Source organism: Hibiscus syriacus, unplaced genomic scaffold, assembly GCF_006381635.1.
Source record: "Hibiscus syriacus cultivar Baekdansim isolate YM2019G1 unplaced genomic scaffold, ASM638163v2 tig00110393_pilon, whole genome shotgun sequence".
Classification (NCBI taxonomy): Eukaryota; Viridiplantae; Streptophyta; class Magnoliopsida; order Malvales; family Malvaceae; genus Hibiscus; species Hibiscus syriacus.
In genome coordinates this window covers 678206-705990 of record NW_024062721.1, presented here as the reverse complement: position 1 = coordinate 705990, position 27785 = coordinate 678206, and the positions used below count along the sequence as shown (strand labels likewise).

Below are 27785 nucleotides of genomic sequence, written 5' to 3'. Positions count from 1 at the left end.
TAAGAAGATTGAAAATTCCTTCAGTGCATCATTGCTCGAGGAAGAGGATGAAGGAGACCTCCCTGTACTTGAATCCACCACTGCTGCTGTTGATGATAACGATGATGATTCCTTCAGCAACACCCATTCCCATTACTACATCTTCTTGAGCAGTCCTTCCACTCTTATTCTTCTTCTTGAGTTCTTGTTCTTTGAAGTTTCAACTTCCTCTTCACTCTTGTTTTTAGTTTTAGAATCACTAGTTTCAACATTACTGGTTCCAAAAATCGAGTGTTCAGTTTCCACCATGTCTGAAACTTCACTTTGCAGCTCGCCTCATCACCCAAAGCTGCAAATGCAACACTGCTTTTCTTCTTAAATGTCTTCTTCTTCTTACCAGAAAATACAGTAAAGCAAAAGTAGCATTTATTTTAAATGTAATTAAAAGCAGCTTTTATTTTAAATGTAAATCCTATGTGTCTGGGAAAAATATTAAAATAAACCACATTATCATAATGTAATTGAAAAAACGATTTAGTGATTAAAAAAATTCAATTTATAAAGTGCAGTGAGCAAATTAAAAAAATTGAGAATACAATGAGTAAAATAAGAGAGAGAGTAAAGTTTGATACGTAAACGTATAATTTACCCTAAAAAGTTACTAATATTTTTAAAAGGAAAATATGATCCATTTAAAATTAACATAAATTACACGAAATTATATTGACTTTTAGATAGGTCTGTATTTTATTATTGAACTTTAAATTTATATAAGTATATTGTTGTCAAAAAAATTATATAAGTATATTAATGAAATTCAGTTTTGAGTTTAATTATATCACGTAATAATTATTTTTAAATGATATATCGATGTAGACATAAATTCCATTAAAATAATGATGTAGATACTAAAATAATATTATTTAAATAAATGAAAAATGAAGATTCCAACTAACGTAGTATTATAGTCTATCATCATTCATACTATTGTATCACTTGTCATTTGTACCTTTACTCTCATCACTCACACCTAAAATAAATTAAAATTAAATGGTGACGAGATATATTTTTAATTGATTATTAATTTTTGTAATGAAGTTAATAATTTAGGGTAAATTAAATAATAATTTGAACTTAAGAGAATAAAGCTTTCAAAAAAATATTATATTGAATAGCTCGGTATAAATAACATATTTTAAGAGATAATGGTGTATTTAGGTCTTAGTCATTTTAAATTTAGGAGGATAATAAATTAAGGGCAAAGTACATAAATAATCATTAAATTTTATTCTTTCTCTTTGTTCACAAAAGTTTATTTTTTTTAATTTACTCATTAAATTTTTTAATTGCTCCTATTTTGATCACTCTGTCGTTAACTATTTAACGATATTATAACATGTCATGAGCATTAAATTGACATCGTTTTGAAAAAAATCAATTCTACACAAACGATATCACTTCGAATCCTCTATAAAATTCTTTTTTTTTTCTTTATTTTTCCTTCCTCTCATCTTCTCTCTCACCTCCTAAACACAAATCTGATGCCCTTTTCATAAAAAATTACACCAAAGTTAATGGATATAAGCCAAAACTCTTTGATTTTCTTTGTTTCCAAACGTCTTTTTCCATCGTTAAATCAATGCAAAATCAAAATATAATGGTCTCCTCCCTTTCGCCTCTCTCTATTTTATAGTGGTCTTCATTTTCCTTTTTTAACTTTTTTTAATGTTATTGGTGGCTACGATATTGTGTTTGATCTAATATTTAAGTTGGTGTTCAGTTTCAGTAAGGGATTAAAATGGGTTTGGTGGTAGTGAATTAGAGGTGGCTAAGAGAGTGAAATGAGTGAAATGGTGGATTCTGGTAGTTTCAATAACTCTTGGACTTTTTTTTGTTTCCAAATGTCTTCCTTCATCGTTAGATCAATGCCAATTCTCACTTTCGTCCATCTTTCTTTATACTGTTCTTCATTTCCTTGTATAGAATGATAGAGGGCAAGTGAGGGGTATTGTTATACAAGTTTTTGTCTTAGATCTTCGGTTCCTTTCTATTGAATGACTAGCTTAGTCCTCCCCCCCAATTTGAGATGTTTTATCGTATGAGGTAATTGAGCTGCGTTTCTGTCTGTTAGCTTGGTAATGTGCTTAATTGTCCATGACGATTATAACAAAGTCCATGACGATAAGCTTCAACCTCCATGGCTACTGGCGATCAATGCCAAGTTGCTTCAGAAGGAGTTTTTGTCAGCCAGGAACCTTGCAAATGGCGGAGTGCGACAGCCTTATCATCCATCGACAATTCTTGTTCGTGTTGAAGATGAACGGTGGATTCCCTGAGAACCAGGTGTTGTCAAGGTGAATGTGTTTGGATGCTATTGGTTTAATTGCTCAAGACTAGGCAGGGTTGCCTTTAGGTGGGATGACTCTCTGTCTCCAAATTGTATCGAATCTGGTCTCGCGGAGATTCATGCATTTGTTGCCGGATAGAATTTTGCTCGTGAAAATCACTGGCAACGAGTGATCTTTGAGTTGGACTCTGCTATGGTGATTAACAAAAGCTGCATAGTGATATGAATGATTTGTTCACCCTGGGTTATTACTTGAAGGAAGCTCGTGATATCTTGGATAGCAATGTTTTGTTCATTGTTGTAACAAAGTTGCGCATAAGTTAGCTTTTTTAGGCTCTTCACTTTGGGAGTGCATTTTTCTTTTACTCGGTTTGTCACAATATTATAGCTTCTGATTTATCACATGACATTGTTCTGAGTAATATACTTCCTTTAAGAACTCATAGGTCTTACAAGGGGTTTTTAAAGAGGTCATCATTTTCAAAAAATAAGATCACATAAGTATCATATAAGGAAATATTAAAATTTAACCAATAAACTCGAACAAAGATATCTACAAATAGGTTTGATCGCGTTAGCAAACTAACCACAAAAGAGAATAAAGTTACTAAAATACCATCGATAAGCGTCATCTTAATCAGTCGTAATGATGTCAAATCATCCATTAAAAAAATAAGTGAAAACAATAATCAAACGGTCAGCAAACATGCCAAAAAACAGAAGAAAACGCACTATAAAAGGAAATGAAAATATGATCTAAACATACTTATTGAAAATAAAAATAAAAACAAAAGAAAATAAAAGACAATAAAAATATCGACAATCAATATTGAAGCTGATGCTATCATCAATCAATAAAGATAAAAAAATAAACAACATATTAATAAGAAAAAACTAATTATCGGTTAAAATTAATAAATTAGGTTATCAATGGATGTGAATACTAATAAATTATAAATGGATGTGATGTTATTAATAACATGGATAAAACATCACATGGTACATCATAATACGGAATTATATTTTATTAATATAAGATGATTATATTATAGTATATATTTCAAAGATTTTTAATAATTTGATAATAAAAATTTATCACTCTTGCAATATAGATTTTCGAATTTGAGACTTTTAAAAATAATAACTATTCATTAATCACTAAGATAACTTAGATCGTACATCTAAAATTAAATCTTTAAATTATAAGAATTAAATTTTAAATTATAAACTCAACATAATATGAAAACTTCACTTTATATTATATTGGATTAATACAAAAATAAGTAGTCAAACTATGTCTCGAAAAACGTTTTGTTACATAAAGATTTTTTTTTCTAAAAATAGGTGTCTAATATATTTTCAGTTATATTATTAGATGTTTACTGTTATATTTTTATTTTTAACAATAAAAAATTTATTTTTTAATTTTTTAAAACTTAATTTATTTATAAAAAACCCAAAAATTTATTGATATTATAAAAAAACTCCTAAAAACTAAAATATCTCATTTTAACCCCATTATCAACCATCGACGATCATCTCTGGCTATCATCGTCATCGTCGAACGGTTAGATTTTGATCGGAATTGCACGATAGTTCGAATGATAGTGGTGGTGTGACTTATGGACGTTGGAATCAACTGGAATCGATGAAGAACAATGATGATGACTTAAAATCTGATGAACCTTTAAACATTTCTCCATGGCAAACAGTGACAAATTACGATGAAAGACTGACGAAGATTTGATTAGGGATCGACGTCGATGCTGATAATGGTGTCAATGACGATCATGACTGACTGATCGACGCTACGTAAGGGGGAAGGGAGAGCGAAAAGCACAAGTTGCTGGTTTTTTTAATAAAAATATTTTTATATTTTTAAATTATAAAAAACGTGACACGTATTACTTAACGAATATTTTTAACGATAATTAACGTCGCCTAAAAATGTAACATTTAAAACATTAGACATTTATTTTTAACAAAAAAAATTATTTAGGCACTAAACTGTTTTTCTTTTGCACTCTTTTTTGTATTAAGCCTATTATATTCGTTCGGATAAATTACACTGTTCCTCACTGAACTTTACTCTCTCTCATATTTTCCTCACCCAACTTTCAATTTGCTCACTGAACTTTACAGATTGAATCATTTTGCTCACTCTGTCGTTAAATAGTTAACGACGTTATGACATGACATAAACATCAAAACGATGTCGTTTTGAAAAACTCAGTTGGTAGAGCACAAGGTTCTAAACCCTGAGGTCGTGGGATCAAGTCCCACGGAGGGCATTTCATAATTTGGAGGTCTCCTACGGAAGCTGCTCTCAACCTGGTGTTGGGGGCAGCCTACTATCTTACCTCCCCCTTACCCCATACATATGGGAAAAAAGGGACAGCCAAATATACAACAAAACAACATTGTTTTGAATCCTATATTTAAAGTACAACGAGTAAAATAGAAGAGAGAGTAACGTTTAGTGAGAAATTGTGTAATTTACCATTTTTTCTTTCTCTTCTTCATTTTCTCTCCGTTAGCCAGCACATCATTTTCATTCCAGCCATCGTCCACCATCATTGAGGGTGGTTTTTTGGTCTCAAATTTCATGGGTTGGTTTGTCTCGACCCCTAAATTCAAATATGGTGGTTTTTTTTATCGGAAAATGCCTTAAAACCAGTGAATTTGGACTGAAATATTTAGACCTTCTCATTTTCAATCTCAATTTGTGGACTTCGGAGAAAATTTTGACAAAATGGAGGTCGGATTCGAACTCAAGTTGTCAAGGCGAAGCGACCCATGAAATTTGGGACCGAACGACTACCATATACAGGTGTTGACCTTAGCTGACGGTAAAACCCGACAACCTTCTATTTTTATTTAATATTTTTTTGTTATTTTATATTAAAAAATAATAAAAAATACCACATCATTCAAACGTTAGAAAAAAAGGGGAATGAGCAAAATGATTTAATTTATAAGTTTAGTGAGCAAATTGAAAGTTAGGTGAGGAACATAGGAGATAGAGTATACTTTAGTGAGAAACGGTGTAATTTACTCTATTTGTTCCAAAGTGGTATTCTCTCTTTCCTTTGCCCGGTCGCATTTCAACTTCAATTCGTTTTTAGGGTTTCAGATCTCTTTGTCTCAGGTAACTTTTTACAATTTCCTATTTATCAGTTTTCCTTTAATCAAGTTTTCGGATTTATAATTATTCTAACGACTTCCCAAATCGATCAGTTTTCTTCACTTTCTAATCCTTTGTTTCCCACTCCATTCCTTGCACTCAATTTATCGGTGAAGAAACAGGGCGTTGGATTTGAAATGTCGAGGTTCCATGTTGGTGGTAAAGTAGTTGACAAAGTCGATTTGTTTAAAAAGAAACACACAGCATGGCGATTAGACGTTTGGCCTTTCGCAATGCTTTATTTGCTTTGGTTAACTATGGTAGTTCCTAGCATAGATTTCGTTGATGCAGCCATCGTCTTTGGCGGCCTTGTTGTCACTCACATATTGGTCTTGCTTTTCACGGCTTGGTCCGTGGATTTCAAGTGTTTTGTTCAATATAGCAAGGTGATAAAGATTCTATTGCAATTCCGGTCCGGTACAAGTGTAGGATTGATTTACTTATTTATTTTTTGAATCTTTTAATATAATGGTGTGCACAGGTTAATAATATTCACCATGCTGATATCTGCAAAATTACTCCGGTGAAGTTTTGTGGTTCGAAGGAGGTAGTGCCACTTCATATTCGTAAGCAGGCAAGTTACTATCTCTCTTTTATTTATTTATTTGTTTACATTTTAAGTATGCATGTATTATCTAGTTTACTTTTGTTTCTTGCTTTTTATTTTCTATTATGCAATTTGAGAAGCAGTTTGCGCTTTTCAATGGAAAAATTGTTGTATTAGTATTATTAGAAGTAGCAGTAGCATACTAGTATTTGGTTTCCTCTTTCTGCAGAACCAAATGCATTTTTTTTGATAAAAAGGAAGGCATCGTTAAAAACCCCCTTCATAACCGTCCAGCAACAAAGACTCAACGGACATTGGAAGGAGGAAAAGAGTGCCTTAGAAATTTTATTGCATAAGAACCAATTACAATAAGATCATACTACCACCCAAAAACTATGGCAGCCCACTCAACTCATTGCAAAACAGCAGTACCTACATGAATATGTTTATACCCTACAACAAAACCAACTCATATGATGATCAACCATTACAAACAAAAATCATTCCCTAATGTTCCCGAAATACCAAAAATAGAAAAACAACAACCAAATTAATTCCCCATCATTTAACCAATCCCTTGTTTGGCAAGTTTATCCGCTTCACAATTTGCTACTCTGGGTACATGACGGACAATGACCCCTTTATTGACCACGATGTCTGCAATGTCTTTAACAATGGATAGAAACATCGGAGTGGAGATAGCTGGATTTTTTATCCATTCCACTGCCACTGCACTATCGGACTCCAAAATAATCCTTTGATTAACCGACAAATCCGAATCCAAGAACAGATTCAAACCTCTCTTCACTGCCATCAATTCTGCCATAATAGGAGGACCGGATCCAACTTGTTCTGAGAACGAACCCAACATCACTCCTTTCTCATCTCTTAAAAGTCCACCAATTCCTCCCTTCGACCACCACCTGTCCATAGCACCATCTACATTCAGTTTAACAAAACCCGTAGGTGGAGGAGACCAACTGACTACCTTTTGCGATATCTTTTCGTCGAACATAACACGATCAGCTAGCGGCAGATCCCCCTCAAGACTATCAAAAGAGACTATCAATTTGGGAAATTTTGAAGAAAACCATGATGCCACTCTATACCTTGATAGAAAAGATAACCAAATGCATGGTTTAAGTTTTATATAAAGTATTTGTGCCAGAATTGGTTTTGCATTATACAATTTTCCTTTTGGGAATTTTGTTTGTATAATATGTGTGATATAATTATGGCCTTTCTGTTTGCCCTCGTCTTTTTCCCCTTATTTGGATCTGAAGCCTTTCTTCCCTTTTTAACCCTCTTATTTCACATGAAATGTGCGATTCAGATTTTGCTTCAGGTGCTCCTATTTTTCCTGTCCTTTCCTCTTCACATTGGGGTTCTTAAACTTTTCTTTGATTTATTGCATAGGTAGCAAGTTCTTCATCCGCAAAAGATGTGGAGGAGATTTACTTTGATTTCAGGAAGCAGTGCTTCATCTATTCTAAGGAGGCGGATACCTTTTGCAAGCTTCCATATCCTACCAAGGAAACATTTGGTTATTACATAAAATGTACTGGCCATGGCTCTGATGCTAAAGTTCTTGCTGCAACTGAAAAATGGGGACGCAATGTGTATGTTGCTATCATAATAATGTTCACTCTAGCCTTTCAATTTTTTTTATTTGACTTGTCCTGGATATACACGACTAATGAAAGTAACCTTGTGATAGTAGCCTACTGCGCTTAGCAATGGATTAATGGTTTTGCTGTTGGATTCTTTGGAGTGTTAATATTGCCTTGCTCTATTGTTTTAATTTTGTTTTTATTCTTACCTAATTTAATTTACAGAGTACAATTCTTTCCCCCCATCAATTTTCTATGATTCTTCAGACATATCAGTTTTTTGAACTTATGATTTATGGAACCACATTTGTAGACTATAACAATCTGGGTTATGTTCTATTTTTTTAATAATAATATGATTGTTTTATGTTGACATGGTTGTGTTTCTATAATGCAGATTTGAATATCCACAACCTACTTTTCAGAAATTAATGAAAGAACATTGCATGGAGCCCTTTTTTGTCTTTCAGGTTTTCCCTTTGTTCAAAATGTCTTTAAAATGTAGAGAATTCTTTCCCTGATGACCAAGTTTCTTTTCTTGTGGCATTTTTATCTTGCTTTCTGTAGGTCTTCTGTGTTGGTCTTTGGTGTCTTGATGAGTATTGGTATTACAGTTTGTTCACCTTATTCATGCTGTTCATGTTTGAGTCAACAATGGCAAAAAGCCGGTTGAAGACTTTAAGTGAGTTAAGACGCGTTAGAGTGGACAGCCAGACTCTAATGGTGCATCGATGTGGGAAGTATGTTTCTGTAAACATCAGCTTATTGTTTCGTATAGTGTGTGTGTGATTTTTTTTATTGCTATTATTGTTACTACTATTTTTAAGCTTTTCCAGAGTTTTAGATTTATCATTCAAACTATGGGAGTTGCAGGTGGGTGAAACTATCTGGAACTGATCTATTGCCTGGGGATGTTGTCTCCGTTGGTCGTTCATCTGGTCAAAACGAAGAAGATAAGTCTGTTCCTGCAGACATGCTTATACTATCGGGAAGTGCCATTGTGAATGAAGCCATTCTCACAGGCGAGTCTACTCCCCAATGGAAGGTGGATCTCTTCTTCTTAATTCCTTTATTGTTTCCTATTTTAATATTCAATATTGATCCCTTAGGCTTCTGATATTTATGTTTAGTTGTGTAAAATCATTTTTTGTGGAAGTTCAATTATTGAATGTAAAGTTTCTGTCGTAGAACTAATTATATTTCTCTTTAATAGTCAGTATTGCAATCTTATAAGTTTGACTTGAAAATTTTGTATTGTCTAAGCCTACTTTTGCTTTTGCGTTTAAATGCTTTCCCTATGTTTTTCGATTTTATTTTAGATCAATTGGTTTGTATAAATGTTGCACTTCATATGGGGTTGTTTTCCACATGAATTCTCTCATAGGAGCTGACTAGAGAAAAACCTTGTTCAGTAGCATTTGAACAGTAACAGTTTATATGAGGTAAAACTTTTATCCTAGGTTTCTATAGCAGGCAGGGGTATTGAGGATAAGCTATCTTCCAAGCGTGACAAGAATCATATTTTGTTTGGAGGGACTAAAATATTGCAGCACACATCTGATAAGGTAGGTATACCAGAATTTAGTTATTAACATATCTCATGTTTATTCCCTTCATTTATAATTCTATATATCTAATTTGAGCCAGAGCTTCCCTCTGAGAACTCCGGATGGTGGTTGCTTGGCTGTAGTTCTGCGCACTGGGTTTGAAACAAGTCAAGGAAAACTTATGAGAACAATTTTGTTTTCTACAGAGAGGGTAATTTCTTATTGGTGCTTGCTCAATATTAGTTTAAGTTTTTGGTTTATTTATATCCATCTTGTATTTATTTTCAGTAGTTTATTTTCAATATATGTGCTGTAGGTTACTGCTAACAGCTGGGAAAGTGGCCTCTTTATCTTATTTCTTGTTGTATTTGCAATAATTGCTGCTGGTTATGTACTTAAAAAGGTAAAGTAATTCTTCTTGAGGTAGTGAAAACACTATCAGGGTTACATATTTGGTAGGTATGTGATAATAATTCCATTTTTACATGTAGGGGCTGGAAGATCCCACAAGAAGCAAATACAAGCTCTTCCTTAGTTGTTCTTTTATTATTACTTCTGTGATTCCCCCAGAGCTACCGATGGAATTATCAATAGCTGTCAATACATCTTTAATTGCCCTTGCACGGCGTGGAATATTTTGTACTGAGCCTTTCCGAATTCCATTTGCTGGAAAGGTTTGTGGGATTTATTCCTTATCTGGGCTAAAGGCCTGGCAATTTTGCGTGAAATAGTTAAAGAAGATAGATTGTAGCTTTAGCATTCATGGTTACAGGCTATGTACTATTTTCTTGTATTTCTATTCTTTGTTTTGGCTTGATTTTGTAGTAATTGATGCATTATATTGATTTCAGTACTTGCTGTTTATTCCACAGGTTGACATATGTTGTTTTGATAAAACTGGAACATTGACATCAGATGATATGGTATGCTACTGACAGAGCAAGAAGTGATTTTCTATAATGTTTTATTCCCATTTAATGAATTCATTTTCATTGCTCTTTTCCAGGAGTTCTCTGGAGTCGTTGGGTTAAATGACAGTTCAGAATTAGAATCTGATATGACTAACGTTCCTTCCCGCACAGTTGAGATTCTGGCTTCTTGTCATGCCTTGGTGTTTGTAGACAACAAGCTGGTACTTGAATTTATTAAGCAAATATTATAATTCCGTATTTGGCTTCTTCCTTGTAATTACTTTTTGGAATGCTACTTTATCTTCTCTATCTGATGATAAGTAGTTTTCTAAATTATGATTGGAGGTTATGGTAAACCAGTATTTTTTGTCTAATGTCTCAATTGTCAGGGCAGTTTTTTCCATTGTTACAAATAGGTTATGTAGTTTGTGGAATGCTAACTGGATTGCAAAGTATTACCTATCTGATACATATTAAAAATTTTAGAAGACCACAATGGCAATGGAACCTTTTACTTTTAAATTAGGCATTTATAAAAATCTTGCATGTCTACATTTTAGCTTTATGTTTATAGAATTATGTAATTCATTCTCATCAAGATTATGAGTTTTGATATATCTGCTCCTGGTGTGAGCATATTAAATGTCTTCGAGTGCCCTGTGTTGGATTCTCCTTTATGCCATCAATTACACTTACGATTTTGGTTGAAGTTATGTGTATTTTTCAATTGTAAGTTACTTTAGTTTCACAAATGCTCGTAGGTCGGTGATCCTCTTGAGAAGGCTGCACTAAAAGGAATTGATTGGAGTTATAAATCTGATGAGAAGGCTATTCCAAAAAAGTAATTTGCTTGCCCACTAGTAAATTTTGCTTCTATTAGTGATTCTTATGTTAGCACTTTCATTTATACTCTTTTATTTTGAGCTGCCTTATAGCTTTTGGTGCCTTTTCATGCATTCCTGATTCTTTTCGTACTTCACACAAGTTTAAGTAGTGTATTACCCCTTCTAGGGGAAGAAAGAGATTCCTGAAAAATTCTGAAAACGGGAAAACAGAGTTTCATCCTCGAATTGAAAATGCTTGAATTTCCAATGCAAGCCTTAAACATTTTTCTTTTTGTTAATGCTGTTTGCAAATACTTTGTTGGATTGTATGTTAACGAACATTGGAAGGAAGAAAAGAGTACCTCAAATTTTATTGATAAAATACCCGATACAAAAGACACCACGGAATATCCTCTCACGGTGATGTACACCATTACAACAAACACCTTAACCTCATATAACCTCATCCAAAGCCACAGTCTAAACACCTTACTTCTAATTACACCACCAACAGTAGGAATAAAACAGCGCAACAGAACATAATACAAATTAAAAGCAACACCTACAACCATATAGACTAAAACAACCACAATTGAAGAGACAAGATCTAATGAGAATCGTCTTCTTCAGGAGCCCAAGAGTTTGGTTTGAATGAAGGCTCTATCTCATGCACCATGACCTTGAAGAAGTTGTCACAAACCTTCAATTCCACCATCGCATCAATTCTCGCATCAGCCTTTGTAAGGACTTGAATTTTTGCCCGATCAAAGGATGATGGAGACTGACAACTTTCGTCGATAGCTAGTAATAAACCCCACTTATCAGCAATGTTCTTGAAAGTATCCCAATTCCATGTGTGAAAAGGAACACCCTCACAAACTAACCATACTCGACGACACTCCATTACCAAACTCTCTGACCAAGCTTCGACTATGGAGAACCACTCTGCGAGAATCTTTGATTTATCGTTCTTCACACTTCTCAAGGAAGCATTGTCTTCGAAAATCATTAAAATTGCATTACCTGCAGCTCTCGTTAAGGTGAAGTCAGTGAGGCCTTTCGTTTGCATTTGTCTGGCGAGATGACCAATTTGACAAAGTCCTTGCACCACCCCACTAGACAATTGCTCAACACCTGAAGTTTTTCTTCATCTATAACACCTTCAACTTTAAAATGATTCTTCCTCGAAACATCCTTCGTCCCGGACTTGCGAAGAACACTTGTCGAGGACTTTCTCCAATAGGAATGTCGAGGTTTGAATTTAGCGAAAGAAACACCAATTTTTTTGCCGTCGATACGAGAGCCATTCATTTTTGAGATCGCTCTCCTAGCTTCTTCGATTGATGCGAAGCGAATAAAACCAAAGCGAACTCCTTTTGAGTTCCTTTTATTTGGGATAAAAGCATCAAGTACACGACCGTGGGAGCAAAATAAAGCTCCAAGCCTCTTCCAATGAATCTTCTCGGGTAAATTTTCAACAAATATCGTGTAGCAGCTATACTTGTCATTATTGCACACTTTTGTGGTGGACTCCTTGGTTCCCTCGTGGACACCATCTGCAGCAGATTTTTCATCGCAACACCCATTTTTACCAGTCACATGAAGACTAGGAGATGCTACAGAAGCTGAATTTGGCATTGGCAGAACAGGAGGAACATGATCACATCCATACTTGTCTAAAGCATCAGAAGCTGTAACTATTCCTCTTTTAACAACAAGATTCTTCCTTGCCATCTCAATGTGCAAAAGGGACTTCAACTTATCATCAAAAACCATTTTTTGAAGTGCATCCTTGGCAGCAACTGCAAAATCTGCATTTGAGAGGAGAGCGAAACCCTTAGGCTTTTCTCCCTTGAAGCTCACTTGCGAAGCTTCAAAACCTGGAAGCCATCTCAGTAGATTTTGCAGCTCTCTCTCTTTGACATCTTCAGGCATACCCATAATGAATATCGTACGAACCTCGTCATGATGAGAAGGGTGAGATTGCGGAGAAGGCGCAGCTGCAGAGGGCAGAGGAACTTGGACCGGAGGTCCCTGCTGATGACAAGGGTGGATTCCAGCACCCGACATTAGAGGAAAACTTAGTGACCTGACGTAAAATCCCTGTCGCGCGCCCGATTATGGTGAATGCTGTAACTGGCCGGCGAAGAAGAGGAGGGTGGAAGGGATGAAGCGAGTCGGATAGGAAGATCTTGAACTTTAGATAAGGTGGAATAGCGTATTCTTCCTTCAACGAAACTCTCAGACTTAATCTGGATCGTGAAAACAGTGACTACCGGTGAGGAATAGAAGGGCAGAAGTGATGGAAAGAGTCCGACAGGCAGATCTTGGTCCTGAGTGAAGGAGGAACTACGAGTTGACCTTCAACGAAACCCTCAGAGATGAAAAATATCGGGAGAATAACTTGGCAGAACCATGACTTGTTCTGCTTTGTCGAACCGGTCAAAGGCAGACTCACGGGGAATGGCAGCAAGTCTGAACGCTAGGATAGAAAGGATTAGATCGTGAGTGTACGACGAGCCCGGAGGTATGACGGTGAACTGACGATGGCCGGCGGCTGAAATCAGAGAAGAACGACGATTAGATCTGCGTCGAATGAATTACTTACTCGAAAATCTAATCTCAAAAATGAAATCAGAGTGAGGAGACGTTCTTCCTGAAGAAAAGTGGCGGCGAACAGACGACAGAGTGTGGCGGCGGCCGGCGAACTGCAGACGGCGGATGTCGGACGACAGACAGTGGTCGGCGATGATAAACGACGGCGGGCGACAATGGTAAAGATGAGCTGAGATGAAGAATGAAAATAAAAGTCACCTTGAACCAAGAGAGAAGCGGGAGCTTCTCTCACTAGGTTTGAAATTTAAAAAAAAATGATAAGTACAAGTGTAATATAAGATGGTTATCGTGCCACTGAAAAATTTATCAATAGTAGCTGATAATGGGTGGTGGATTCCTAGATAGTATCTGCATAGATGGATTAAGTCTGTTGATAAAGCTAGGATTGACAGATTTTTGCTGCTCCGTTTTACGTTTGTAATTTTATGTATGGTAAGTTTTATCTAATCTGCTGGGTTATTGATTCAGTGGTCCAGATTTCCTTACAAAACACTGTTTAATGTTTGGAACCTGCATGTTAATATTTAACACCATATTCTCATTAGAGTCCAATTACAGTGTATTGCATGTTTGTGTTTCATGCACTATATGAATATATCTTGTTTACCTGCATTTTGTGATTTTAATTATTCATTATTTTAGAAGCCTGTTTCTTTATAAAGTTATGGTCTAGCTCACTTATCTTATATCTTATGCATTTCAGAGGGAGCGGCAATCCTGTGCAGATTGTGCAGAGGCACCATTTTGCATCGCACTTGAAACGAATGGCAGTTGTTGTTCATGTTCAGGAGGAGTTTTTTGCTTTTGTCAAGGTCTATTAGCTATTGTCTTTTTTTCTTTTAATTGTTTTAATGATCTATTGTTTTGCTATCAGCTTCTTGCCAGTTACACCCTGTTCATAGAATTCTGAATTGTAGGTGTTATTCTTTTTTTTTTTATAAGAATGTGGCCTCATTAAAAACCCCCTTCATAACCATTTAGTTCCGAAAAACTCAATAGTCATAGGAAGGAGGAAAAGAGTAACTAAATTTTATTACCAGAAATTAGGATTACAACCAGAAACAAAATAGATAGAGTACATAGGTTCCCGTACAAACACCCAAAACAGGACTCCTAAATAACCGAAACAAAGACGACTCCTGACACTATCCTATACCAGATTTTGCTAAGCCATCAGCTTCATCATTAGTACATCTCTTAACCAGGGTAGTTATAACATTGAATTGCAACATAGTCTTCTAAATAGCTCTAACCAAATCAGCATAGTGAACCGGACTAGTCTGCGGGTTATTTATCCACTTTAAAGCAGTAGATGAATCACTCTCTAAAATCAGACTCCCCTTTTCCCTCCACTCTGAATTAATAAACAAGTTTAAGCCTTCTTGGATCGCAATAATCTCTGCTATGATCGGGGTGTAATACCCTAACCCGTACCCGACCCGGATACGAGTCCGATGTGTCACATTGACTTTTCAAACTTTGACTCTTGACAAAATTCAAAGAAAATTTAAAACTTTAATTAAAGTAAAAGCAGTTTATTTACATAACTTGACCACACTAACTAAAATTAATCAGAGCATATTAACTCAATCCTTTAGTACATGCCAATTATATTCAAAATAACCAAAATCATTTAAATCATCTATTTTCTGATCTGAAATTTGTAAGGGAGATGCTGACCCGGCTTGCTCTCTTAGCTTTTCTTCTAGCTTTCCGGAACCTACGTGTGAAACACTCACACGCTAAGTCGATGACTTAGTGAGACAAATAAAAATTATAATGCACTTAATAACATTTAACAATGCATGCATGTTTCATTCTATCATGCTATACTAAATCACCTTATTTCATCATAGCATACAAAATCTTATCAGATTACTTAACAAAATATACCTACATACACATAAAGCATCATCAACAGTTTATCTTTTAATCACATACTTTTATACTTAAACCCCTTAATCAAACAATATACACACACACAACATCATATCATTTCTACAACATTTATCATATCACAAACATATATTTGTTATTATCTCCTGATTAGCCCATGGACATATGTGAGAACTATAGGTATGTGAGTCTATAGAGGTTGTGCACTAATGCTGTTACCACAGCTCGTATAATTGCACCGAAGTGTCGCGTAGAATTTGCACCGTAGTGCCATATAAGATTGTCCATAAGGACCACATATAAATTCCTTAAGAACCATATACATATACCAATGATCAAGTAAGTGTCTCAAAAGACCTCATACATGCTCCAAAGAATACATATACGTCCCGAAAGACCACGTAGAAAATTCCTTAAGAATCATATACATATGCTAAAGACCAAATATGTGTTGCAAAGGACCTCATAGATGTTCCATAGGATACCTATATGTCCCGAAGGACCGCGTAGACCCTCGACTCTTGGCATGCCAACTATACCCCAAAGCTCTCAGGACACATAACATGGGCACTATCTTTTATATCCTTGCACATATTCATGTAAACATATCACATATTCATATAAGCTCGTAGCTTCATTCACACATACATGTAATCACGTAGTTCATGTCAATTCTCATATGATTTCATATTCATATAATCACGTAATTCACATACACATAGCACATTTTCATGTAATTCGCAGATATCCCTTAGCTTATATCTCTTGATCATTTAATTATAACTTCTTATCACATATCTCATAGTCATGTCTTCATATATTCATTTCATCACACATGCTCATAGTTTCTGGTCATATGATTCACATTCTCTGACTTATCTCTTATGATCTGGTAATCACTACACTTATTTCATATAATTTATCACCGAATAATTCACATATAAACACCTAGATCACTTTCACATAGCTTATATAAGTTTCCTGAATCCTTTCATATTACCTGATAATGTATATCATATAGGTATTTAATAACTTATCTCATTTCGTCTACTTTATGCTTTATTTCTTTGTATTCCCTTAGATTATATAATTTATGTCGTATTTCTAAACATATATATTACACTTAATCATATTTTATTTATATACTACTTTAATCCATTTAATTAATTCAATTTCATATATTCCTTATAACCTTTTCATATAACTCCATAGATCTTTAGCATATAATTTATCCTATATATATACATATCATCGCTTTATATTCAAGTTCCCTAATTGATGTATTATTCCCATTCCATTCTATAATTCAATCTTATTTAGTTTCCTCAATTCTCATTAAATCAAATAACTCAATTTTACTAATTCTCATAACCATGTATTCACATAGTCTTATATTTCATTATCTTATTACATATATTTATTCTCCTATGATTCTTCATAAACCTCTATTTCCATTTCCCTACATCTCTTGACTTATCTTCTATATTCATATAATTTCATAACTTATTTGATATTCTCTCATTAACACTTAATAGTGTTTGTACATAAACCACATAGCACATACAAAACATATCAATTCATATAATCAAGCATACATACACTCATATTCAACTCATGCCTTTAATCATGAATTCATATGTAACTCTTCAGGAAATAGACTCATCGCAAGTCTTCTTCCCATCACCCATCATATACTATTGAATATGCACTCACCTGGCCTCACTAGTCAATTCCAATCTCTTATCTTTCCCTTTGATCGATCTTACTTGACAATGATTCCGGAACTCGTTCAGGCTCTGAATCTACATAATTATACATTTTAAGGCAATTATTAGATACCTACACCTTGTAATTTGATACTAGAAACTTAACCGAACTCATTAAACCAATAATCACTTTTTCTTTTAGGGGGAATCGGTTCCCCAAGGACATTCTGGAATTTCTGGTTCGGTTGAGGGGGTATCGATTCCCCTTTGAATGGGTACCGATTCCCCTTGCCCAGAAATCATGTTTTGAGCTCGAGAATCACTTCATTTTCAGTTCCACACTTTCTATTTCACTTCCTTTAATATTCTTAACTCAAATATACATACTTAAACTAATTTATACCCATTAATTTCATCTTAAACCTCAAAATTCTATTCTCCATATAGAAATCAATAATCATACCAAATTTTCCATGTTACCCAAACTTAATTCTAACACTTCTAACTTCTTATTCTCATAGATGACAAGTCAAATTCAACTTCCAATTTGAGTAATGAATTCTATTCTAATATTTCATTCAAAAACTCTTAATCTTTAATCTCTCCTAATTCCACCATCCTTTGTTTTTAAGATGATTTAAGCTTTCCTTAAGCTTAATTATCATCCAATGATCATAACCAAATCCTAAATTCAGCTAAATATCAACTAACAAGAGATCTTACCTTTGCTTATGGCTTCACGGTGGAAAAGAAGAGAATGAAGAAGAGAAGTCTGGAACTCTCTCATATTTCCCACGTTTTATAATACTCAAAAAGGGAAGATAAAAATCTTTCCCATGAAAAGGCCATTTTGCCCCTTTAGTTCATCCATCTTTGCTATTTAATCCAATATTAAAATTCTTTACTTAAATCCCGAGACTTTTAATTTATTTCTAAATTGAGCACAAAACTTTCAAAATTTGCAATTTAGTCACTGACCCTAATTTGGGATGTTACACGGGGGGCCTGGACCAGTCGCTCTTGAGAAAGAACTCAACCTATTATTTTCAGCATCCCGGAGTACACCCCCAATACCACTACACCTCCAATCAAAATTTACAGCCCCATCCACATTCATTTTAAAGAAACCCGTAGGTGGTGGACACCACTTTGGCTTATTCATTCTCAATTTTGGAGGGGCACCGTTATAATTTGCCAAGGTTAAATCACCCACCAGACAGTCAACTTGGATATTGAGATCATTGAATTTAACCAAGAACCAAGAAGCCACCCTATACTTAACCAAGAAGAAAAGATTAGCCTTATCCAGTCTACCATCCTCAAACACAATATGATTCCTGCAATTCCAAACAGTCCACAAAACAGCACCCGGAATAAGTTTCCAAATATCAAAATTTGGATTTAACTCAAACCATGATAGCAGAAAACCTTTAGGATTATCTGGAAAAACAGAAAATAAATTCCACATTCGAAGGATGCGCATCCAAATTTCCCACACAGTTTGACACGAAAAGAGCAAATGATTAACCGACTCCTGCTCCAAACCACAAAACGTGCATAGAGAATCTTGAATTCCTTGGACACCCCTACTCAATAAATTAGTCTTAACAGCCAGCTTCTGATGTACCACCTTCCAAAGAAAAACCTCAACTTTGGGAGGTAATAACCCTCTCTAAACAAGCTTTGACCATGACAAATCTGGTTCGGACAAGCTGGAAATTAGGATACTGCATGACTTAACCGAAAACACACCCTCACCATTTCCTTTCCAAATGAAACAGTCTTTAGTCTCTAATCCAGGCTGAAATGAATCCAACAACGACATCGGTTCAATCCATTGATCAATTTCACTATCCATCAAATTTCTCCTCAAGTGAATGTCCCAACTCCACCTCCCATTGCTAACATTTTTAAATTCTGCAATGAACCCATCCTTTTTAACCGACAAAGAAAACATCCTGGAAAATTTGATCTTCAAAGGGATGTTGCCTAACCAACTATCATGCCAAAATCTAATTGAATCTCCCTTTCTCACCTGTAAAATATGGTGATTACGAAAGCATAATCCGACGGTGTCATTCGACCAATAATTATTGATGACTCCTTTCCAAATCCAAGAAGCATTGGTAGGCAATTCCTTGTTCAAAACAATAGATTTCCTATCAACATTATATTTGCAACATAAAATCTTTTTCCACCAAGAATCCTTCTCTGTCCCAAATTTGGAAACCCATTTTCCCGATAGAGCCCTATTCCGCAGTTTTAAATTTGAGATACCCAAACCCCCAAATTCTTTCTTTTTGCATACTAGCGACCAATTAACCCAGTGGATCCTTTTCTTCTGTACTGTGGTCCCCCACAAAAAATTGGCCATGATAGATTCCAGCTTCTTTCGAATACCCACAGGCATTTTAAAAAAAGACATGTAAAAATTTGGGAGTGTATCCAGGACCGATTTTACAAGAACAACTCTTCCCGCAAGCGATAACGACCCTATTTCCCACCCTGCAAGCTTCTGATAAAATTTATTCACTATCGGTTACCACATAGATACAGAATTCCGCATTGCGCCCAAAGGAAGCCCCAGATAATCCGTCGGAAATTCACCACGAATACACCCAATAGAATTTGCCCAATCCTCAACTATTTGATCTTCTATATTTATCCCAAAAATCTTGCTTTTCAATAGATTTAGCTTCAAACCTGTACACAATTCAAAGACAACCAAAACCTTCTTAATATTCTTCAATTGACCTTATGAGGCTCTGCAGAAAATTATCAGATCATCAGCGAATTGTAAGTGAGAAAGTGTAAAAGATGAATTATCTCGGCCTATCTGAAAACCATCAAACAACCCCAAGTCGACTGCTTTAGAAAGCAAAAGGTTTAGAAATTCTCCCACAAGATTAAAAAGAAGTGGATATAAGGAACATCCTTGGCGTAGTGAAATGAAATAAAACTATCACAAACATTTCTATGCCAAATCAGAAGCATCACACCTGCAACAAACATTGTTTTTGCTTAGGAATGTTTGAAGCACTGTACCCATTAAGGGTTGACATTGTTATGTATGATAGTTAAAGCTATATTTCTCCTCCCTTTTCCATATGCCATCTGATTAAGGGGTAATAATTGGGCCTTCCATAATGCATTTGCTAGCTTTCATAAGTTGATATATGCCATGTAAAGTAGTTATTTAGAAAGAAGAAACTGTTTAACATTGTTTTCTCATTAGCGTGAACTTATGTTTGTAGGGTGCACCTGAGACTATCCAAGATAGACTCGTTGATTTGCCTCCTACATATGTTGAAACCTACAAGAAATATACACGACAAGGGTCTCGTGTCCTGGCCCTAGCTTACAAGTCTCTTCCAGATATGACAGTAAGTTTTATATGGATTCAATATTGAACATGCTCCCGGTGTCTTTTTCTTGTTATTTTTATTTCTTTCCTTTTCTCAAGCAACATAAGATGTTGTGCAGTAGCTATGAATCTCATAACATTGGTAGCAATATTGTTAGTTTATAACTGATTGCTGGGTTATACTTCTGCCCCCACCCCCTCCTTGTGAGAGCTTCAATAAATCTAAATTCGCTTGTAATAGAATTATTTGTTCCAACAATTGGAAACATTTCCAACAAATTTCATGGTGGACAGTTCCTTTGCAATAACATGGCCTCTTTTTAGGGTAGAAAAATGAGAAGGAAAAAGAAGTGATTTGACCGGTATCAGCTGTGTAATTCAGTTTTAACTAATTAGCCAACTGAATTAATTCATTTTGTCACTGAAATTATTCTTGTCAGTTATCGGACTTAATCTCAGGCATATCAGTTTTTGGATAGATTGATCATTTGAAAGCTGAAAGGCCTGACATTTTATCTGAAACTAGTAAAACACATTCTTAATCTATTCACATAATCTTAATTTGTTTAAGTATATGAGCTTTATTTTCTAGAGATCCAATTTGTTAGAATTTTTGTAAGTTTGAACTTTATGAACTTTTTGTTTAATGAAAACTTCAGTATAATTCAGGTATACGAAAATCATGATAGAATTAAATGAAACATTTTTTTTTGGTTAAGGGTTGATTTCAAAGATTTTCTATAGGTTCTGTAAAATAATACTAACCCCATGAATTCAGTTTTAACCTAAGCGACTAAATTCCTTATGGGTTATAGTTGTACTCCCAAGTCCTAACCACTTTTTTTACTTGGCCATGGACTCACTCTGGTGCCAAAATCTTTCAACACTTTAATAAGTTTTAGATTAGTTGAAACTAGTTTTTATTTGGAATTGGCTCTCTCCTTTTTCACCCTAGGACATTATTAGATAATCTCAAATCTAGATTAGAGACCTTGATCATGAAAAGTGTTTAGAGTTTAGACACCCTCTTCCTGAGGATAAAACCAGCATTATATAATATAATAAGTTTCTTAAAATGCATGACGAACCATAAAGGCTTGCAGTTTTAACTTCTTTCTTTTCCTTGTAGATTTGTACAGCCTTCTGATCTCATGTGTTGTCATGTCTCCTGTAGGTTAGTGAAGCTAGAAGCATGGAGAGGGATACTGTAGAATCTGGCCTCACATTTGCTGGTTTTGCAGTAAGCATTAAGCAATGAATTCTTTCATCTTTGTACAGTTTTTTGGGGGGTTTTGTTTGCTGAACACTCTTGCCCTGTTTAGATGTTTAGATCAATATTTGATATTAGCTACCTTTTTTCACTGACTTCTCAAAACTTAATTTTCAGGTATTTAACTGTCCTATTAGAGCAGACTCTTCCACTATTCTATCTGAATTAAAGAATTCTTCACATGATTTGGTAAGTGGCGTTGTCTTTTAGTCATATCTTTTTTAAGGTTGTTGTGTTGTTCCACTGTTAAAGTGATAAAGATCGTGATTGATTTGAAAAATTGTAAATCTTGAAATTTCTCCTATTGCAATCATTTAAATCTCTTTGCTATAGGAAATTGTGCCAGATCATAAATCTCGACTTGTTTCTCATTTTCTCTAATAATCGCCAAAACCTGGGCAGATTGGATTTTGGCCCCCTAAGAGAATGTTCATAGTACTTTATTTTTTCCATGCCCTTCCTGTTTTCCATGTTTTTTTATAAGATTTGAAGGCCTCATTAAAAACCTCCTTCTTGATTAATGGAGCTTAGAAGCTTCTTAATCAGCAGCAGGAGGAAAAGAGTGCCTTATAATTTCATTATAGAAAATAATAATTACAACCTTGGAAAATCTATTCCAAATAACCCTTACAACAATCAACAAACCCCATCCGAACAGGAACCAGAAAACCAAACTGAAAAAGCCAACGACAAATCATCCTATACCAGCCTTTGCTAAAGCATCAGCATCCATATTAGCTGTCCTTGCAACCCATCTAACAACCCCCCAAAATTCTAAGACTATCAACTATATCTCTAACAATGAAACCATATACAACTGGACATGAATCAACATTGTTGATCCAGTCTACTGCAACCCTGCTATCACTCTCAACAATCAGCCTATCTTTAACCCTCCCTTGAAAAGAGGCAAAGAAAGAAATACCCCTTTGAATAGCTTTAAGTTCCTTCAATGTCGGAGGTCCCGAACCAGCAGGCTCCTGAAAAGAACCTAGGATTGCACCAGAATGATCCCTCAAAAGACCTCCAAGACCTGATTTCTTACAATCACTGCTAGTGGCTGCATCCACATTCAATTTGATGAAACCCATAGGGGGAGGTAATCAAGGGATTATAGAAGACTTCAAGAATTTGTAGGGCGAGTAAGAATCCCCTATAGAAGGATCAGAAATCAAAGAGTCCTTAGGAATAGAAACATCCTTATGCTTTGCTAGGAACCAAGAAGCAAGCCTAACTCTTGTTAAGAAGAATAGTTTTGTCTGATCAAGCTTCCCCCTTCAAAAACAATAAAATTTCTGATTTTCCAAATAGTCCAAATAACAGCCCCAGGAATGAAAGTCCATATCGCAGAATTAGATTTCAACTCATCCCAAGCTAGGAGAAATTTTTTTGCTTCTGCAGGAAAAATAGAACTAAACCTCCAAAATTTTAGAAATTTGTTCCACAAAGACCACGCAACCGAACAAGTGAAGAATAAATGCGAGGAAGTTTCTTCAACCATTCTACAAAGAGGGCATAAATCATCCTCAATACCTTGAACACCTCTTTTAACCAATTCGGTTTTAAAAGCTATTTTATGAAGCACAATTTGCCACACTAATGTTTCAACTCTAGGGGGAACCAATCCTCTCCAAACAATTTTATTCCAGAAATGAACATCTTCTGAACCTGATGCACACCTCTTAACACAAGAACTGACTGTAAAAACACCATCCCCACTGCCTTTCCAAATCAAACCATCACTGGAATCTTTAGACAGAGAAAAAGAAGAAATGATGCTCACCAAATTACACCATTGTTCAAGCTCCCAATCATTTAAATTTCTTCTTACTTGAACATCCCAAATCCAGCCCGATGAAAGAAATTCCCCAAACTCACAAAGTTTACCATATTTATTAGTAGAAAGCGAAAACAGTCTAGGAAACAAAATCTGGAACGGATAATCAGCAGCCCAACTGTCTTGCCAAAATCGAACATGCTTACCATTTCCAACATGAAAACTGCACAAACTAAGAAACTTAGAACCAAAGGAGTCTTGCTTGTAATGGTTGTTAACCAGTGTTCTCCATAACCAGGAAGATTGAGGTGAAATCTTTCTATCAAACAGTAACCTTGAGGAATCAATTTTGTATTTGCTACATATAAATTTCCTCCAAACAGAGCTTCTCTCATTTGCAAACCTCCAAGACCATTTCCCTAGTAGTGCTCTGTTCATACAAATCAGATTCCGAACTCCCAAGCCTCCCTCATTCTTTGATCTGTAGACATCATCCCATTTAACCCATTGTATCTTCTTTATACCATTGCCCCCTCCCCATAAAAAATTAGACATAATTGAATTGAGAGACTTAAGGATTGAAGCTGGAATCTTGAACATAGACAAAAAATACGTAGGCATGAGGATAGAACCGATTTGATCAATACCAATCTCCCTGTTTTCCATGTTCGATTTGTTCTTTCCTATGATTCATGTTTTCCTTTGAGAACGGGAAATACTTTGTTCCATTGGTGTAACATATCACTGTGGGGGGTTTTAGGGCTAGTGGAAAATACTTGCAATTGCAAGTGTGCTCTGTATGCATTACTATCTCAAGTGTGCCCGTATGCATTACTATCTCAAGTGTGCCTGTATGCATTACTATCTCACCTTCCTTCCCTAAGTGGTGAATTCCTAGATTGGGGACTTAACTTTGTGTTTCTCTGAAAACAAATTTTCTTAATTTTAGGTGATGATAACTGGTGATCAAGCCTTGACAGCTTGCCATGTTGCTGGCCAAGTTCATATTGTGTCTAAACCAGCATTGATTCTTGGTGCAGTGAAGAATAGTAAAGTTTACGAATGGGTATCACCAGATGAGACGGAGAGGATTCCCTACAGGTTATCTTTCTTGGGTTACTGCTTTTTTCTGACATATAATTTCCCTCTAGGTTTTTACTTGGTTTAAATTCTGAAACTTGCCCATCATAAATATTGGTTCTTCCATATATATATCTAGGAGTTCAAGCTCCATTAATCAAGAAGGGGTTTTTTAATGAGACCTGTTATTCCTATATATATATATATATATATATATATATATATATCTAGGTTCTTCTCCGGGCCTGTATATCTTGTTTTGATAATACTATTTCTTTTCTGGAATAGTCATTGAATTGCTGATTAGGTGTGTTGAACTCCACCTTTCATTCTTCTAGTTGACTGATCAAAGGATTTTACCTGATATCAGTGAGAACGAGGTTGAAGCTTTGTCTGAGACTCATGATCTTTGTATTGGAGGTGACTGCGTTGAAATGTTACAAGAGACTTGTGCTATTTTACGAGTGATTCCTTTTGTTAAGGTTGCAACTCTACCATCTATTTGTTATTGGTTTTCTGCATCACTTTGCCCTAGTTATTGACATCACAATGTCATTGTAGGTTTTTGCTAGAGTTGCTCCAGAGCAGAAAGAACTTATCATGACCACTTTCAAGACAGTGGGAAGGTTGACTTTAATGTGTGGTGATGGGACCAATGATGTTGGAGCTCTTAAGCAGGTAATATTTTACTACAACTGTTGGTTTCTTAATTTATCTCTTAAGCAGGTGATGTTTTAACATGTTTATTGTGCAACCATTATGTTTAAGGCCTTTTAGGTTTGTGAAAATATTTTTGCATCCGTATTTAGCACCATGTATCGATTGCCATCAGTTGTCAATCTACCCATTAACCAAAAGAAAACCAATCATATAGGGATCAGCTCAATTAAGCCTGAACTAGTTGACAGGATCTGTTCTATGAGCTGTCCCAGACAGTTTTTTTTTCTTTATTACCATCTGTCTGGATACCTTGTAGGATTAATTTGGTCAGTCAGTTGTTTTGGCTATGAGGTGGATCTGTATCTTTTATCTTTTTCTATGTGGTCCTGATGAAGTTAAATTGAAGTTCCAAATTTTTTCTAGTTTTTATTGTAAATGCATGTCAGGTTTATACAATTTCTTTAAATAAATTTACAATATACATGAAAGCTTTTTGTTATTATTTTGGGTTTTAGTTGCAGAACTACAATGTTTACAATTTTCTGGTTATATTGATAGAATAAGATGTTTTTTCTTCTCTCCTAAGGACGGCTTTGTCTTATTAACAATTTGTATCTGTATTTTCGTATGAAATGTTCTTCTACCCGTTTGTAACACCCTACCTTTTGTTCAGGCCCATGTAGGTGTCGCTCTATTGAACGCAGTGCCTCCAACTAAAAGTGAAAGCTCTTCATCGGGAACATCTAAAGATGGAAGCACAAAATCCTTGAAGTCGAAGAAATCGAAACCCAGTGTAGAAGCAACAGGCAGTTCAGAAGCCTCTTCGAAAGGAAGAGTTGCCACCAGATCAGAATCTAGCAACCTTACAGCCAGTAATCGACATCTTACTGCTGCTGAGAAGCAACGACAGAAGCTGAAGAAGATGATGGATGAGCTGAATGAGGAGGGTGATGGTCGCTCAGCTCCTATTGTCAAACTGGGGGATGCCTCGATGGCATCACCATTTACAGCAAAGCATGCATCAGTTGCTCCAACTACTGACATAATTCGTCAAGGACGCAGCACCCTTGTGACTACCCTTCAGATGTTCAAGATACTCGGCCTTAACTGCCTTGCTACGGCTTATGTTTTAAGTGTGATGTACTTGGATGGCGTCAAGCTGGGTGACATCCAGGCAACGATTAGCGGTGTATTTACAGCTGCTTTTTTCCTGTTCATCTCACATGCTCGCCCGCTGCCCACCCTTTCTGCTGCACGGCCCCACCCAAATATTTTCTGCTTCTATGTCTTCCTTTCTCTCATGGGACAGTTTGCAATGCACCTGCTTTTCTTGATTTATTCTGTGAAAGAGGCTGAGAAGTACATGCCTGAGGAATGTATTGAGCCAGACTCTGGGTTTCACCCTAATCTAGTGAACACGGTTTCGTACATGGTGAGCATGATGCTTCAGGTGGCAACGTTTGCAGTGAACTATATGGGCCATCCTTTCAACCAGAGCATCCCCGAAAACAAACCTTTCTTGTATGCGCTTGGAGCTGCATCGGGGTTCTTTGTGGTCATAACTTCTGATCTATTTAGGGACTTGAATGATTGGTTGAGCCTGGTTCCTTTGCCGACGGGTTTGAGGGATAAGCTCTTGCTGTGGGCTCTAACGATGTTTCTGGGCTGCTATGCGTGGGAGAGGTTGTTAAGATGGGCTTTCCCTGGTAAAATCCCGGCTTGGAGGAAGCGTCAGCGCGTGGCTGCTGCTGGTTCAGAGAAGAAGCTTGTCTAAGTGGACACTGAACAGAGAATTGACCTGGAGAATTCTCCTCTGCTTATGGTGGTGTGGGTATTTTTGAAAAATGCTGGCGCTGGTGAGATTATTAAATTTAGCGAATTAGCTCTCCAGGTATTCAACTTTGATCTGGTTAAATCACATTGCCTAATCCTTTAGAATTGTGGAATTTGTGTGGAACAATATTTTTGTAGAGGAGGCAGTGATTCTTTAGGTAAAGTACAGACCTCAAATTTTGTTTTGGCTCAGCCGACTTGAAAGAAAGAACAGTATCGACACGATTAAAAAATAATACATTGTAGTTGAACTTACAGGCCGGAAACATAAATTAATTATATGCTATTGACACGTTGCATTCAAATTCTTGGTCTATTATTTGCATCTCATGTCATGTCATGAGAGCCTAGAATTTAAGACGTGCGTACTACTCCCGGTAGGTATGCTAATTTTATATTTTTGAACGATCAAAGTTCACTTTTTTCCCCAAACTCTAGATCTACCTTTTTTTAAAATATTTTTTCTCATGTCATATTCGACTGCAATATCTACCTCAATTTCTTTGAAACTTTTTTTTAAGTTGATTTAAATTAACTTTAAATTTTCTTTATTTACAGTTGTATAATTTTTATTTCCTTAATTCTAAATAATATTTTTCTCAAAATGAATTTATGTAATTATATCAAATAATGT

The 27785-nt window shown here is 35.6% G+C and overlaps 1 protein-coding gene and 1 long non-coding RNA gene across 2 annotated transcripts; one reads left to right on the top strand and one right to left on the bottom strand.

The window, feature by feature from the left end:
- On the bottom strand, positions 1–17243 carry LOC120123412. The gene is made up of 3 exons (XR_005516187.1): positions 17233–17243; positions 12141–12143; positions 1–111 (listed from the first exon to the last, which is right to left on the bottom strand). It is a non-coding gene; the product is annotated as an uncharacterized LOC120123412 (long non-coding RNA).
- On the top strand, positions 5488–27398 carry LOC120123411 (probable manganese-transporting ATPase PDR2). Its single transcript, XM_039142311.1, has 21 exons — positions 5488–5896; positions 5992–6084; positions 7474–7676; positions 8065–8137; positions 8235–8407; positions 8541–8712; positions 9128–9232; positions 9315–9425; positions 9531–9617; positions 9706–9888; positions 10087–10137; positions 10221–10346; positions 10887–10966; positions 14269–14377; positions 20422–20550; positions 21706–21771; positions 21919–21990; positions 24528–24679; positions 25029–25140; positions 25220–25336; positions 25992–27398. Exons 1-21 carry the CDS (start codon positions 5648–5650, stop codon positions 27090–27092), a joined length of 3564 nt encoding a protein of 1187 aa, XP_038998242.1. The 5' UTR covers positions 5488–5647; the 3' UTR covers positions 27093–27398.
- Positions 27399–27785: the final 387 nt, after the last annotated feature.

Excerpts from the sequence above, each read along its gene's own strand:
- LOC120123411 (XM_039142311.1), top strand. The coding sequence starts at position 5,648 with ATGTCGAGGTTCCATGTTGGTGGTAAAGTAGTTGACAAAGTCGATTTG. Across the intron at positions 21,991-24,527 it reads AGAATTCTTCACATGATTTG|GTGATGATAACTGGTGATCA; the intron begins GTAAGTGGCGTT and ends TCTTAATTTTAG. Across the intron at positions 25,337-25,991 it reads ATGTTGGAGCTCTTAAGCAG|GCCCATGTAGGTGTCGCTCT; the intron begins GTAATATTTTAC and ends CCTTTTGTTCAG.